Source organism: Perissodus microlepis, chromosome 14 (genome assembly GCF_051167445.1).
Source record: "Perissodus microlepis isolate ML-2025 ecotype Zambia chromosome 14, ASM5116744v1, whole genome shotgun sequence".
In the NCBI taxonomy this organism is placed as follows: domain Eukaryota; kingdom Metazoa; phylum Chordata; class Actinopteri; order Cichliformes; family Cichlidae; genus Perissodus; species Perissodus microlepis.
This window is the reverse complement of record NC_140474.1, coordinates 4,171,993-4,186,035: the sequence shown is the minus strand read 5'-3', so window position 1 is coordinate 4,186,035 and position 14,043 is coordinate 4,171,993. Positions and strand designations below refer to the sequence as shown.

General features: G+C 40.0%; 1 protein-coding gene across 3 annotated transcripts; it reads right to left on the bottom strand.

Moving 5' to 3' along the window:
* Positions 1-667: 667 nt before the first annotated feature.
* On the bottom strand, positions 668-14,037 carry ech1 (enoyl CoA hydratase 1, peroxisomal). Of its 3 annotated transcripts, XM_084951951.1 has the most exons (11): positions 13,928-14,031; positions 13,757-13,833; positions 5,804-5,972; positions 5,098-5,186; positions 4,886-5,010; positions 4,214-4,262; positions 3,467-3,531; positions 2,618-2,688; positions 1,577-1,648; positions 1,339-1,489; positions 668-1,078 (listed from the first exon to the last, which is right to left on the bottom strand). In XM_084951951.1, the coding sequence occupies exons 2-11, from the start codon at positions 13,791-13,793 to the stop codon at positions 974-976; spliced, it is 933 nt and encodes a 310-aa protein (XP_084808077.1). In that variant the 5' UTR covers positions 13,794-13,833; positions 13,928-14,031; the 3' UTR covers positions 668-973. The 3 variants fall into 3 exon arrangements, with proteins under 3 accessions (XP_084808077.1, XP_084808076.1, XP_084808078.1); XM_084951950.1 differs by having other exon boundaries at positions 13,757-14,037; XM_084951952.1 differs by lacking the exon at positions 13,757-13,833 and having other exon boundaries at positions 13,928-14,033.
* Positions 14,038-14,043: the final 6 nt, after the last annotated feature.

The following is a 14,043-nucleotide window of genomic DNA, read 5'->3' as shown; positions in this document are numbered from 1 at the left end:
GAGATATTTCCTGTCCTTATGACAGTGGAGCTGAATCAGTCTGTTAGAGAAGGTGCTCCACTGCCTGTCCAGGAAGCCATGCAGGAGGTCTGGATCATCCACAAATGATAATAGTTCCAGATGTTTTTAATGGCTCATTTTAATCATTTCATACACTGCTGGATAGCTTAATCTTCAATGGTATGTTTCATTAGGATATATTTTTATTATTATTATTATAATGTATTATAGATGGGGTGCCTGGTTTGTCATTGCAAACAGAGCAATAATTTAAAAAAAATACACTTATTGGTGCATGTAAGTGACACAGATGGTATTTAGAAAGGAGCGGTCTCTGAACCTAGAGGTGCGGGTTTTGGCTGATCTCTTTCCGCTACCTGAGTGCAACAGTTCAGATGGTGATTGTGACACCATCACTGATGATGTTTTGTGCTTGCTTGAGTATCCTCCAGGCATGGCAGCCCGCAGCCATATTTTTTGTTTTCTGCTGTTCTCACCACTCCTCACAGTGCCTGCTTGTCTGCTACAGAACAGCCTTGATACCACACTGGTAAGCAGTGCATTACAACAGACTCAACTGCAGCACGGTAGAAAGAGATGAGCAGTTGTTCCTCCTAAATCTCCTCTGATGTGCCCACTTTATTCTACCAAGACTGGAAATTTAAAATCACTTTCACACAAGTGTCTTTAATTAGGAAACATTCAGAAGGTCATTTACAGATGTACAAAGTGTTTCTCAGCTCAGTCAGTTAAGATTTGCCTTAGTTAAATATTATCCATATCTGATATTAGAGCAGGAGAAATATGAACCTGAATGAATTATTAAACACATAATGACATTAAAATACTGTCTAGTATGGATACAGATCTCCAGCTAGTAAATGTAATTTTGATTTATAAAATTGGTGTAAGAAAGGCCATAGTGGAGGAGGAAAGAGGCACTTTCTGTATCTGAGCTTTGCCTCACTGGTGTTCAGAGTTTAGAGTATGTCTTAGTTTTGGGACTCTTCTTCTCGAGGGCTGCCTGAGCTGATTTCATCAAATCTTCAGTCTGAAGCATGCTCATGTTCCACGTGGCCTGGAGAAGGAGAAATTATGAATTTAAGTCAGTACTTTAAAAAGGGAACTTTATAAGTTCATATGCATTTAAGTGAGCATGCCACATCCCCTTTATGCTATCAAGTGTCATATAAAAGACACCAGGAAACTGAAATGGAGGGAATGAGGTAGCAATGCCAAATTCCTTCCGGAGAACTCTGAACACAAACCTTAAGAGTGATGTTGTGATGCTGACAAAAATATGCACAGAAAACTTTGTCATATTATATTCATCCTTACAATGTAATCCAATCCATCTGCTACGCTGTGGTTTCTGGCATAGATGAGGTTTATTTTGGTGCCCTGCACAGCAACTGGGCTGCGACCAGCAATCTCTCCAGCAATCTCCAGAGCTCCAGCCATCATCGCCTCCTTATCTGCAAATACTCGGCTGAAGAAGAAGGGAAGGGTTTTCAAACTGTTAGAATAAATAAGTGCTTTTAATTTGGAAAAAGAGTGATGAGGGAACAATGTTTACCTGACCAGTCCGCTGCTCTTAGCTTCATCAGCATACATCTTTCTCGCTGTCAGAGCCAGTTCATTAACAAGACTGTTGAAAATAGAAATAGATTTTTTTAACCTACAAGTATTCAGTTACTTAACAGCAGAGATGGGCAGTAACGCGTTACTTGTCACGCGTTTGTGACAACAGCTGTGTGCAGATCAACAATGGATAATATATCGAGTGCGGGAGAGAGTATGAGCTTGCAGCGTTTAAAGCGTGGAAGTACTGACCTTACTTTGAGTTTGATTCCATAAAAAGTGACAAAAACATTAGCGTCCGTTGTGCGTGGAAAGAAAACTTCTTTTTACAGCGAAAAAAAACCCTAAACTTCCAAGCAAGCACCGAGTGCGCTACGACGTAATGGGAAACTCACAGAGAAACTCGCGTATCCTTCCACTGACCGCTGCGGCACACCTGCACCAGGGTAAACCTCCGCCTACCCTACTCCTGCTTTACAGGTGAAAATAGAGCAACAGGACCGCTAGTCTTTGACTTTATTTATTTCCTGCTGTGTTTTACTTGCATCTATTTGAAAGAGTGAGTGTAAACACACAAAAAAAATTATTTTATGTGCTGGAATGTGCAGAAAATAGGTTTAAATATTAAACAAATTTCTTCCAGTCAGAGAATGTTGCATATAATTAAATTTTTGCTTGATGCATTAAGTTAAAAGATTAAAACTAATAAAACAAGTTTTAAAAAGGGACTTTTCCATTTGATTACATTTTGTATGATGGATTATGTAGAAAAAGTAGAATTGGGCTGAAAGATCTATCGCTTTATCACCTATTCAGGTTGTAAATCGTGTTTTTAAAAAGTAACTAAGTAACTAAGTAATTAATTACTTTTGAACATAAGTAATCAGTAAAGTAACGGGATTACTTTTTTGGGGAAGTAATCAGTAATTAGTTACTGATTACTTTTTTCAAGTAACTTGACCAACACTGCTTAACAGTATCATGCCATAAATTGCTTCGAAACTTGTCCCAATTGTAAATCATGCTGCTGGCTCACCTTTGGCTGCCGATGACCTTTGGGAGTCTCTGGAGTGTTCCAACATCTGCTGCAAGTCCAATATCAACCTCCTATCGAGCCAAAGCAGAGGGAATCATCATTGCTACATTTAGCAAACAGAATCTCAAGATCTAGTGTGTAATCTCTGCTCAAAACCTTGCTGTAGGATATGAAATGTGTGTCTCATTAATTAAAAGAAACAAGAGTTATGACATTGAGCCTTTCCACAAGAGGACTGTTAAATTTTAAATAAAGAAAACTTTCACAATGGCATCGCTAGCTATCTGAAACAAAACGAAAACATGCATTTCATGATAATTTATTCTTACTTTGATTCAGCTTGAATTCTTTGGACAAATCTGTATGTAGGTGCATCACTGAATTGCAAGCATTTCTTCCAAAAGAAATTATACTGTTGTTGGCATATTGCCTTCGGAAAAACAAATTATCACCCCTTGGTGTAATCTGCACTAGATGTCATCATCTACATGTAGTTTCTGATGTGCCATTTGTCGTGTAGAACACTTGTAGCTATTGTATCCCCTTCAGTTCTGCAAGGATTGTGGCACCAAGACAAACAAGCACACTATCTTATCAGGATTTCTCATGTTACATGGATGGTACATTTGTTCTTGTAAAGAACTATTTGAATTTTTGATAAATACATTTAATGCAGTTTTCATTCAAATGTTTATATAGAGATCAAAGGCAGTAAACAAACAGTTGCATTCATCAGTGAAATTGTTTAACACAAATCTTCATAAGTTGGTCTTAATTTAATCAGTTATCTATTCCATGCTTTCCCAATTGTCCTCACCACAATGATAAAAAAAAATCGGATGATTATACCTTAACTTGGAACCAGGCGTCCTGGGTGCACAGGCGAATGTCGCAGGCTGTAATCATGTCAACACCTGCCAGAGAAAACACCACCTATGGTTAACTCACCGAAGCTCCTTTCTCCACCAAACTCAATGCGTCAAACACCTCCACATCCAAGAAGCCTGTATCACAGCCTGTGGGTTTCCCTGGCTCCTGCTAGCATCATGTCCATGCAGTAAACTAACCAGTTATATATCAAAGCTTGAAAACATAGTATTTTCAAATGTCTTGTTGTCTTCTAGGGTCAAGTCAAAAGCAGCCATGGGGAAGAGGGGCATATGTATAGCCACCGCCTTCAGAAGACAGCAAATCTCGTTGGGTAGATATTTCAATTAAAATTCATCCATACCACAAACACGTTGGACTGGTCCAGCTGAATGACTCAATTAGGAATTTTAAGGGATTTGAAGCTTTTCACACAGTGGCTACAGCTTCTTATATCTGCACACTTCTCAAAGCATCATCCTCCTACCTTCAAGTGTTGAAATGCATAAAACAAAGGCTTAAAAAACAGATAAACATTTATTTATTTCTTCTTGGCTGTAAATGCGTTTATTTCTGCTGTAAAGCTGGACATTTTAACACGAGACTCTTTGGGAATTCACTCCCTTTTGCAGCCAGACTCAAGCAGACATTCGAGGAACTTTAGTGTTTTTCCAACTGCTGTACCTTAAGATGATTCACTACAGCACTGTAATCTTTACAATGTCCTACCTGCTCCTACACAGGCTCCATGGATGGCCACCACAACAGGCTTCGGGCACTGCGAGAACACAATTCAAGAGGAAACGTACTTTAATGATAGTGAGGGAGAATTTGTAAGGAAGGGAAGCTTGGTGCACGCTGGGTCCTACTGCTCTTACACTACAGACATTAACAGTGTGACCGTGTATCTTGTATTGAGTTCTTACTGTGTTGTTTCATGCAGGTCACACAGATGAGCAATGCCAATGGAAAAAAATATAACTTCATTATAAAAACTGGAATTTTAAAGACAAAATAACCATAAAATAAATCCTATGTTTGTAACTTCTAATCTGTCCTAATGCTTTCTTTGGCTGAAGTAAAATTTCCACCATTCATCATTTATCATTTATCCAATTCATAGCCAGGGTTGGTTGGGGGATTAAGTCTATCCCAGCTGACCCATGGTAAAAACTGATGACTGAATTTTAAAAGATAGCAATACAACAGTGGACATGAATGCAAAATGAGCTTTCATGAACTCTAATATAGTTAATATAACTTATCTTGATTTAGAGAGGCAACATCTGAACAAGAAGCACAGTTCAGGAACCTTCCTGATAAAATCTGATAATTCAGTCACACCTCCTGTTTGTGACTGGTTCAGTCTTCTCACTCTTTACATTAATAATGCGCTCTGACCTTCTCTATGACGGAGAAGGTCTCTTGCAATTTCCTAATCTTTTTTTTTAACCCCCAGGAGATTCTGGCTGTGTCGTCTCCTTCTGGTTGAAGTACATTGTTCATCATGTCCATGAGATCGATACCTGCGCATTAACACAGATGAGATTATACACACTGATTATACTCCACTGAGAGAAGAGAACAGAGGTTTTAATATTCTGTATACCCACCAGCTGTGAAGAGCTTCCCTGCTCCAGAAACTACCACTGCTCTGCACTCGGGGTCCTCAGAGAGCTCATTAAAGCAGGTCACCATCTCACTGGCAGAGAAACACACAAGTTCAGATCAGTGTTCACCCAAATAATAATTTAGCTTTTAATTCCAGTGATTAGTTTGACTTTTGAGCTCTTTTATGTCTGATAATTTAACACTTTTAGAGTTCCATGTATTAGCATTATATTTTTTATTTACACTAAATGATGCAATATTGATTCTCAACGATTCACGAAATAGTAATAGTCTGAATATTGTGTTCACTTGTTTGTAGGGAATGACTGTATTTATTTAAACTCTTGTATGTGCTTCTCTCCTGATCAGAGGACTGAATACGTTTGGGAGCTAGCCTACTTGCCGGTCTGTGCTGTTACACAACGAGGGTTGCAGGATGAATGAAAACAAAAACTTATACAAGTGCTTTTCCCCCCTCACACACTATACTCCCAGCATAAGTAAGAGAAGCCAGCTGAGGTAAATACATGCTGGGTATGATGAACCTTCTCTTTATTTTCACCAAGATAAATAAAGAATATGGACAATATGGACTTTCTAACTGAATATAAACTGTGAGACAGGTTCCAGCATCCAGGTATAATATATAGCATTTGTCATGCCTCTGACACTGTGTAAAATATGTATATATGTAATTCTGATTCCTGCCTCCAGAAAGCACTGTTCATGGCATTGCGTTTCTCAGGCCGGTGAAGTTCAACATGCGTGATGGACTCTGTAGGGCGACTGATGGCCAGGGTCGTGTACGGAGGGGTGGCACCACCTGAAGATGACATGGCTCTGGCCACAGTTTGACTAGGCAACCGCAACCCCTTATCTAAGAAGAAAAAATAGAACAACATTAGACTGTGCCCAAGAAGCAAGAGTAGTGAAAGCTACAAGGCTACAATGGACTATTCATAGGCCTTTTCTCATCTTTACCATTTTGTATCTTACTTACATTCAAGGCCTCAACTCACTTGTACACCTCAGTATTGGTTCAGTTTTACAATAAAGTGGCACAGTTTTACAGTAATTGTAATAGTTATTGAAAGGAAGAGGATACAACTAGCACAGACCCATAACAACTGGACAATAGAAGAAAAAATAAATATTGTCTGGCCTGAGTCTCGATTCTGATCTTGGTGCAAAGAACATGTTGCCTCGCAGCAGTGGTTTCACTAAGCATCTTCTGAATACTACGTCTATCTGAGTGTTGTTGCTGACCATGTCCATCCCTTTATCACCACAGTGTACCCATCCTGTGATGGCTGTGTACAGCAGGATAACAAGCCATGTCGCATGTTACCAGTACCTTGGTGAATCTGTGACATGAAGAATTAAGGTAGTTCTGAAGGTAAAAAGGGGTCCAACCTACACTAGGAACCTAATAAAGTAGCTGATGAGTATAAATAAAGAAAAAAGTCAAGATATGATTAACAAAATTAAAACAAATATATAATGGGGTCATTAATCACCGCAACTCTGTCAATTTAACCGCTAAAATAGTAATTTCGTTTAAGCAAGTGATCAGTCCACCACTATTTATTCATGTTTTTCCACAGTCAATTCCCTTTTCTCACTTCTAGCTACTCAAATGCAGATATTGTTTGAAGAAAAAACAAAAAATAAAAAGCATATTTATACACTATTAAACTATATAAAATACATGGAGCAGAAAATCAACATTTATGACAAATTAAAATCACTACTATAACCTGTATAAAGTACACATTTTCTTGCGCTTCTACTCTGGACTTTACGGCAGCGCTTATTCTCCTTCATTGCTGATCGCAAAGAACAGTTATGCTCAGATGGAAAGATGATGCAATATTTGAGTAATTGTGTTGAACTAGAGCATAATTCCCTCCCTTCATTTTTGTGGAATATGCAGATGATAGAGATGAAACTTCCAGACGTAGTTTGAGTCGTTGGACGAGAGAAAGAATGCGTCGAAAGTTTCACGTGAACTTTCAAGGATGATTTTTAATGAATTTTTGAATATGATGCAATCAGACTATCTAAATGAAATCTGTTCGTATGTGTGCGCGAGTTTAAGATTAGCAATAGGGCTTTGGAGCGTGATGTCACGGGGGTGGGCGTGGAAAGGATTTTGGTCCGATCCGCCATTTTGGGGGTCTAAACAAAGCGCAAGCGAAAAAGGAGCGAAGGCACACACAACAGCCATGGTTCGTATTTGCTGTGTAGTCCTCTGCAATGTTCGATCGCACGACCGGCAAGAGAATAAGCTTGAAAAGGGTTTGTCTTTTCATTCTTTCCCAACCTGGAAGCAACATGAGGCGGCTTGTGTATCGATGTTACCAAACGAAGGCGTGTAGCCTGGATAGCAGCTGTGAGACGAGCTGATATCCAGTTCTCTTCCATCTCCAAATATCTGTTGGTGCTCCAGACATTTTCATTCCGGTAAGTTCTAAATATGTTCATATCACTCTTTATAGCCTATTAGTTTTATTTTTGATGGACTCTGAGCTCATAGCAAATTAGAACAAACATCCTACTGAGTGATTTTGCAGAACTACCTTCTATTTATAGAGTTGCTAATTATTTGGCATTATTGCAGCAAACCAGCCAATGAAATGGATGAAACATCGTGACTGGGTTCCAGCGCTACACAAGGGACCTGCTTCAAACATACAACCATGCCAATCAGATTACTTCTTCCATGTGAGCGTGAAGAGGTGACCCTTCTGGATAAGATGGTGAAGGTTTGCTGCGTTTGGTGAACAGTGTGGTAGTAAAACCAGGGAAAAATGAAACCTGCTCCTGTTAAATATTCTTAAGTCTTTTGCTGTATAAATAGCGGGGGGGTTTTTTTCAAAAGATACAGTAAATAAAGTAATGTTAGTAGTGGGTGATATCATGTAAACACTGTCATGATTTTATGTAAACATTTTGTCATTTGTAAACTATAAATGACATGTCTGTGAAGGTTCTCAGTCATCCAGGTCATCGTAGTCAAAGGAGCTTGCAAAGAAAAGCGTCTGGACTTCTTTAAGTTGCTTGAAGACGTTTCACCTCTCATCCGAGAAGCTTCTTCAGTTCTAAGGTCAATGTAGAGGTCTGGGCATTCCTCGCTGCGGTACAGTGCAGCGAGGAATGCCCAGACCTCTACATTAGAGAGACCAAACAGCCACTTCACAAGCGCATGGCACAACATAGAAGAGCCACCTCCACAGGACAAGACTCAGCAGTCCATCTGCATCTTAAGGTCAAAGGTCACTCTTTTGAGGATGCCAATGTTCACATTTTAGACAGAGAGGACAGATGGTTTGAAAGAGGAGTGAAAGAAGCCATCTATGTCCACTGTGAGCGACCATCTTTGAACAGAGGCGGTGGTTTACGACACCAACTGTCTGCCATCTATAATCCAGTTTTGAGATCCCTCCCCAGACGCCTTAACGCCCACTCACATCCTGGGCCATCTGACCTCAGGAATTCGCATGATAAGGTGGGGCCAGGTTTCACAACGAGCTCACCCGAAACCCTGGCTGATTGGGACCCACACCCAGTTTCACACCTTGGCTCAGGCGATTAGAGGATCATCAGGGGGTCCTTTTGTCCCTCTGCGGGGGGATACTCCCACTAGGTTTAAATCTGGGACTCCCCACCATTTGACCTTAGAACTGAAGAAGCTTCTCGGATGAGAGGTGGAACGTCTTCAAGCAACTTAAAGAAGTCCAGACGCTTTTCTTTGCAGGCTTCTTTGACTATAAATGACATGGATTCTACATTGTAACTGATGTGATGTTCTATAAAGTGGTTTTAATAAAAAAAAAAAAAATTTAAAAAAAAGAGGCAAAAATTAGTTTGTTTCTTTATTCAACTTTTTAACAGTGGGACTCAGTCAGTACGTATTCAGTAAATGCAAATTATTTACACGCCAGTGCACTACAGGCATAAATCTAGACCCCTAGATAAAACATTATGGCATTATAGCAGTGACAACTCCTCCACAGTAGCAGGTGGGACTTTTCTTTTTTGAAGACGGCTCCTTTTACCTTTCAATACAGATGGTCTGTTTATGTTTTGATCAAGAGCCTTTTTTTGGGCAGCTGAAGAGGAGAAGTCTATCTTATGGCCAACCACTGACTGTATCTCGGTCACATTACCCAGCAAAACCCAGTATGCAGGTTCATCTGTAACAGTCCTTGTGCCACGGATCAACACTGTTGCTTCTACATTAAACAGAAGAGCAGTGACGTGGGTGCAGGTCTCCGCGACTCCAGCCTTACAGGTGCAGTGGGCGGCTTCAACCTTCCCTGTGATGCTCACAGTGACCCATGGCTGCAATGCTGGTTCATTCAGTCTTTGAGAGTGCAGTACCTGAAACACACAGACAAAGTTAATTTAAAGACAAGAACTATGAGCCAAGGCCGACATAAATGTGTTTAATCTACTTTATCATAAATGTAACAAAGTGTTTAGAAAATTAGCACATACATGTAATTTTTCATTTCTTTATGTGTCCATCTATAGAACGCTGCATGTTATAGTGTAAATCTGCCTGTTCTCTGTCAGAAACCTGCCTGCAGAAAATGAACCTAAAGTATGTAATGCAAGGATGTCATCACTTTAGAGATGGAGAAAGCATAAAGTGACAATTATGAATCACTTAATATGATAAGGAGATTCTGCAGGTCATTAATCAATGTATAAAATTAAAATAAAATGTATTTTTAGTGACACAAGATACAAATTTAGAAGCAAGATGTATAATTAGGATTATTTATAATAAATATGAATAAATTATTGCAATTTCTTTAACCATAAAGAATAACTAAATCCTTCAGGACAATGTCACATCAATGCACTGAACTCACTATGTTATCCACCTAACAGCCTCCACATGTTCTCACTGTAATTTCCCCTCATGAATGAATTTATGCTGCACTAATCTGAATGTTTGCAGGGAAATCAAACGCATTTCACACGCAGTACTCGAGCTGACTTACCTTTGTTTGAATGACGACTTGTACGTGCTGATTCCACAGATAAGGTACGAAAATATGTCAGGCTACGTCAATAGCTGTTGGTCTTCAGGGTTTCTACTCCACGGCCGTATTTCATACGGGTCCACATTTCCAATGCACGCTATTTTCTGCAAGTACCGCTGCTTCGCCTCTGAACGAAATCGGTCTCTATACAGTCCATTCTCTTTAGAGCTGCTTTTAAGCATCTTGTAATCGTCGTTCCAACACAGTGGCTGTATCCCAATTCAGGGTCTGCAGCCTTAAAGGCTGCATTTTAAGGCCGATTACATCACAGTGGCGCGCCGAAGGCTGTCCCAATTCAAAGGCTGCTCGAAATGCGGCCCTCAAATGCGTCCTTCATTTCCCTGAATTTTAAGGCTGCGGCAGTGTAGACTTCGTGGCCCAACATATCCCACAATTCCTAGCGCAGCAGTCGGTGTGGATAATTTTGCCGCAGACGGCAGAAGCGGAGCGGCCGCAGAGTAAACTGTGAAAAGTAAGTACTGAATATTATGTCACTTATTTATGTGCAAATGTTTAATAATGAGGAACATTAAAACATTACTGTTAGCCACATGTCGGCAAAGTTATTTGCCATTAGCGATGTTTGTACGTTCAGCTTTTACTTGCTTTTAAAGCCTTTAAAATATAATAATACAATAGTCGACCTTAATCTTACAGAGAATGTGATGATTTTATGGATAATTAAAGTCAGTCATATATCCACAAACACAACAAGCTGAAAGTCAGTGATGCTGCTCGGTTTGCAGTCCTGAATATCACGGCACAAGCAGGATTCACTGCACTGTTAATGTTAGCTATGTTATATTGCTGCCTCTGTTCAGCTGTGTCGAGCCAAACGGACTTTAACGTGTGTTTGAACGAGCTGACGGTTCACTCGTTAAGCTGAAAGAAAGATGCTTTAATCACAGGAGTCACATGTGTCCACTGTACCATCTGGGAACTCTTCTTGTTTAGCACTCGTAATAACACAAACACTAAATCCTCCTTCTCTTGTGCTGTTGTGTAGCAGTGTAAACACCTGAGACTGTCACCTGTCTGTCTGTCCTGCACTCTCTCTCTTTTTCTCTCTCTGATTGTGGAATAAAAGTATGAACATGTATTTATAAGTTACACTTGTGTTTGAATCCTGCAGCTTATCACACATTTGATTTCCACGTGTGACAACTGCAAGTGTCCAGAGTGAGGACAGACTGAGGGACCCACTGGTGCACATCATCTGTGAGGCTTTGTACAGCTCGTACATTTGCTTTTTACACATATATGTAAGCATTGAGCTAAATTTAGTAATGCCAACATATTAAAAGAACAATATTTGTCTCTTATATATAATACATCTATATATACACTGTCAAAGATACTTGTCTTTGAGTGAAAATTTAAGGTGATAGGACATATAAATAGCTGCAACTTGAATCTTTACTGAAGCTCAGTATTTGACACAGAGTTCACTCACATGAATTTCACTCACATGTGCTGTACCAGCGTACCTGCACATGTGATGTGACAATAGAAGTGATTTGATTTGAGAGTTCAAACTCACTGCTGTAATAACTAATAATGATTAATATAATAACTATAATATTGGCCATATCATATTTACACTGACTTTAGTCTCATGAACAACATTAACTATTTGTTATTTACTAGCTAATCTTAAAATGACTGTTCAGTACAGATATGAAGCCCAACAATCATGTTTTACAGTCCTGTGGTCTCAGCCTCAGATACTTATTAAATCACACAAAGCTCATGTAGAAACAAACAAACGAACAAAATATGTTCTCCTTCATTTCTGTCAACCACACGTTTCCAGCTATCATGGTTGCTAGGCAACCTGGGCAGCGCGACGGAGGCTAGACCGTCCCATTTCACAAGCCTCACACTTCCGGCCTTAAACAGCTGCGTACTTTAAGGCTGCAGACCCTGAATTGGGATACAGCCAGTGTGTTTGTTTTGATTCGTAGACCCTGTCACTACCCGATCCGTACCGGAAACCCGATCGGTACCCCGCATGCGCGAAAGGTGTCTACTTCCGGTCGAAGCATTTTACGATAGTTACAGGTCAGAGTATCTGTTAAGATGTTAAGAATAACAAGTATCTCTTAAAATGTTTCCGATAATGAAACATTTAATATAATGTAGACAAAAACAAAAAAATAAAAAGATAGTGACAGATCGGGACTCCCAATCCTTACTGCGCATGTGCAAAGTCGGACCGTACAAATTGGGTCTACCCGATCCGTACCGCGCATGTGCAGGGGTTTTCTTCTTCTTCTGTTCGTTTAATGGCAGTGTACTCCCCAGTGTACGAGGATACCGCCACCTGCTGATTGAGCGAATGAACCCTATTGTAAACTGAATTAGCTCATTACAAACGTGTGTTAAATTTGATTTAGTGATAATCGAGTGTGTTTATGCTTGTCTGTGTGGAGAGGATTGTTGGAAAAGTGATGATAATGTCCGCTATCATTGTCAATTGCCAGTAAACACTTCATCTGGCTGCTGAATCTTCACATGACATATTATAAAGTCTGTATTATTAACTCTGTCATTAGGCACCATTTTTCTTATTTTACGGCGCTGTTGTTCAATCGGGGAACGCTCTCTGTTGAGGAGAAAAGCAAAACTTTGTTGCGGATTCGGATTATCCATTGTTTAAATGTCCCGGTAGTCGAAAAGGAGGCAGAGCTGTTGAGAAATGCTAGGAGCTAACTGGGCGCTAACCGTATCATTCAAATATATTGAATGTCGCAATGTTGGCAAAGAGAGGAAGTGACGTAAAATTTGCGCATGCGGGGTACCGATCGGGTTTCCGGTACGGATCGGGTAGTGACAGACCCCGAAAATGGTGCCGCGCTCCCACAATGCATTGCGGTGTGACGTAACGAAAGGGCGCTGCAGTCAGTGTTGCCAACTTAGCGACTTTGTCGCTATATTTAGCGAGTTTTCAGACCCCTTAGCGACTTTTTTTCTAAAAAAAGTCGCTAAAAAGGAGGAGCAGGGTTGGAATTGTGACATTAAAAAAACAATAATTGCTAAAAGAAATTTAATTTGTAGTTCTAAATAAACTCTAAATGCATTTAGGACGTTTTTTACTCACTTTATGTCTCTTCCACGATGTTATTTCTCTCTCCAACAACATAGGTTACAATTAGATTAGCATGACCAATTATGCAAATTAGGTGATGACGTCATGTAGCGACTTCTAGCGACTTTTAGGACAACCAATAGCGATTTTCCTTACTGAGGAGTTGGCAACACTGGCTGCAGTAAAGCCTAGTGTAAAAGTGCAAGAAAATTTAGGCGGCGGATAAGAGGTGCGGCTCACAAATGACGGCTTGACCGTCACTTGACCGCGATCTTCCAAAACACTGAAGCTGCACTGACGAGCTTTCACCCACTTATCCCTATAAAAGGTTTTGTTTCCAGTTTTGGACTCCAAAATAAAATAAAAAATGCATCGACACACGACTCCGAGCTAAAACAGCGACAAACATTAAGAACATCCGGTGTATTTTCACACGCTTTGATGGGTTTCCCTACTAATTAACAACAAAGTTAAAATAAATGAGGAAAAAAAAAATACAAACAAATCACCGACACTTACATTTGGTGACAGCTGACCTGAAAACCACTGCCAACATCGCCCTTTGAATGCTGCAGAGTCCAGACCGTTTAGCGAGGCTGCATACAGAATCAATCATTCACTTCACCTGGCCCTCTGGACATTAGCCAGTTAGCTTTGCTAAAGCTAAGTAGTTATCAGCAGGGATCTTACGTGTGTTAATCGGTAATTCACCGGTTATCCTTCGGCACAAACAGCAGACATACAGCGTGGCTTTACTTAGCAAATGTTAACGCACAGCTCATTAAATGAACCCGTGACGTCACTAT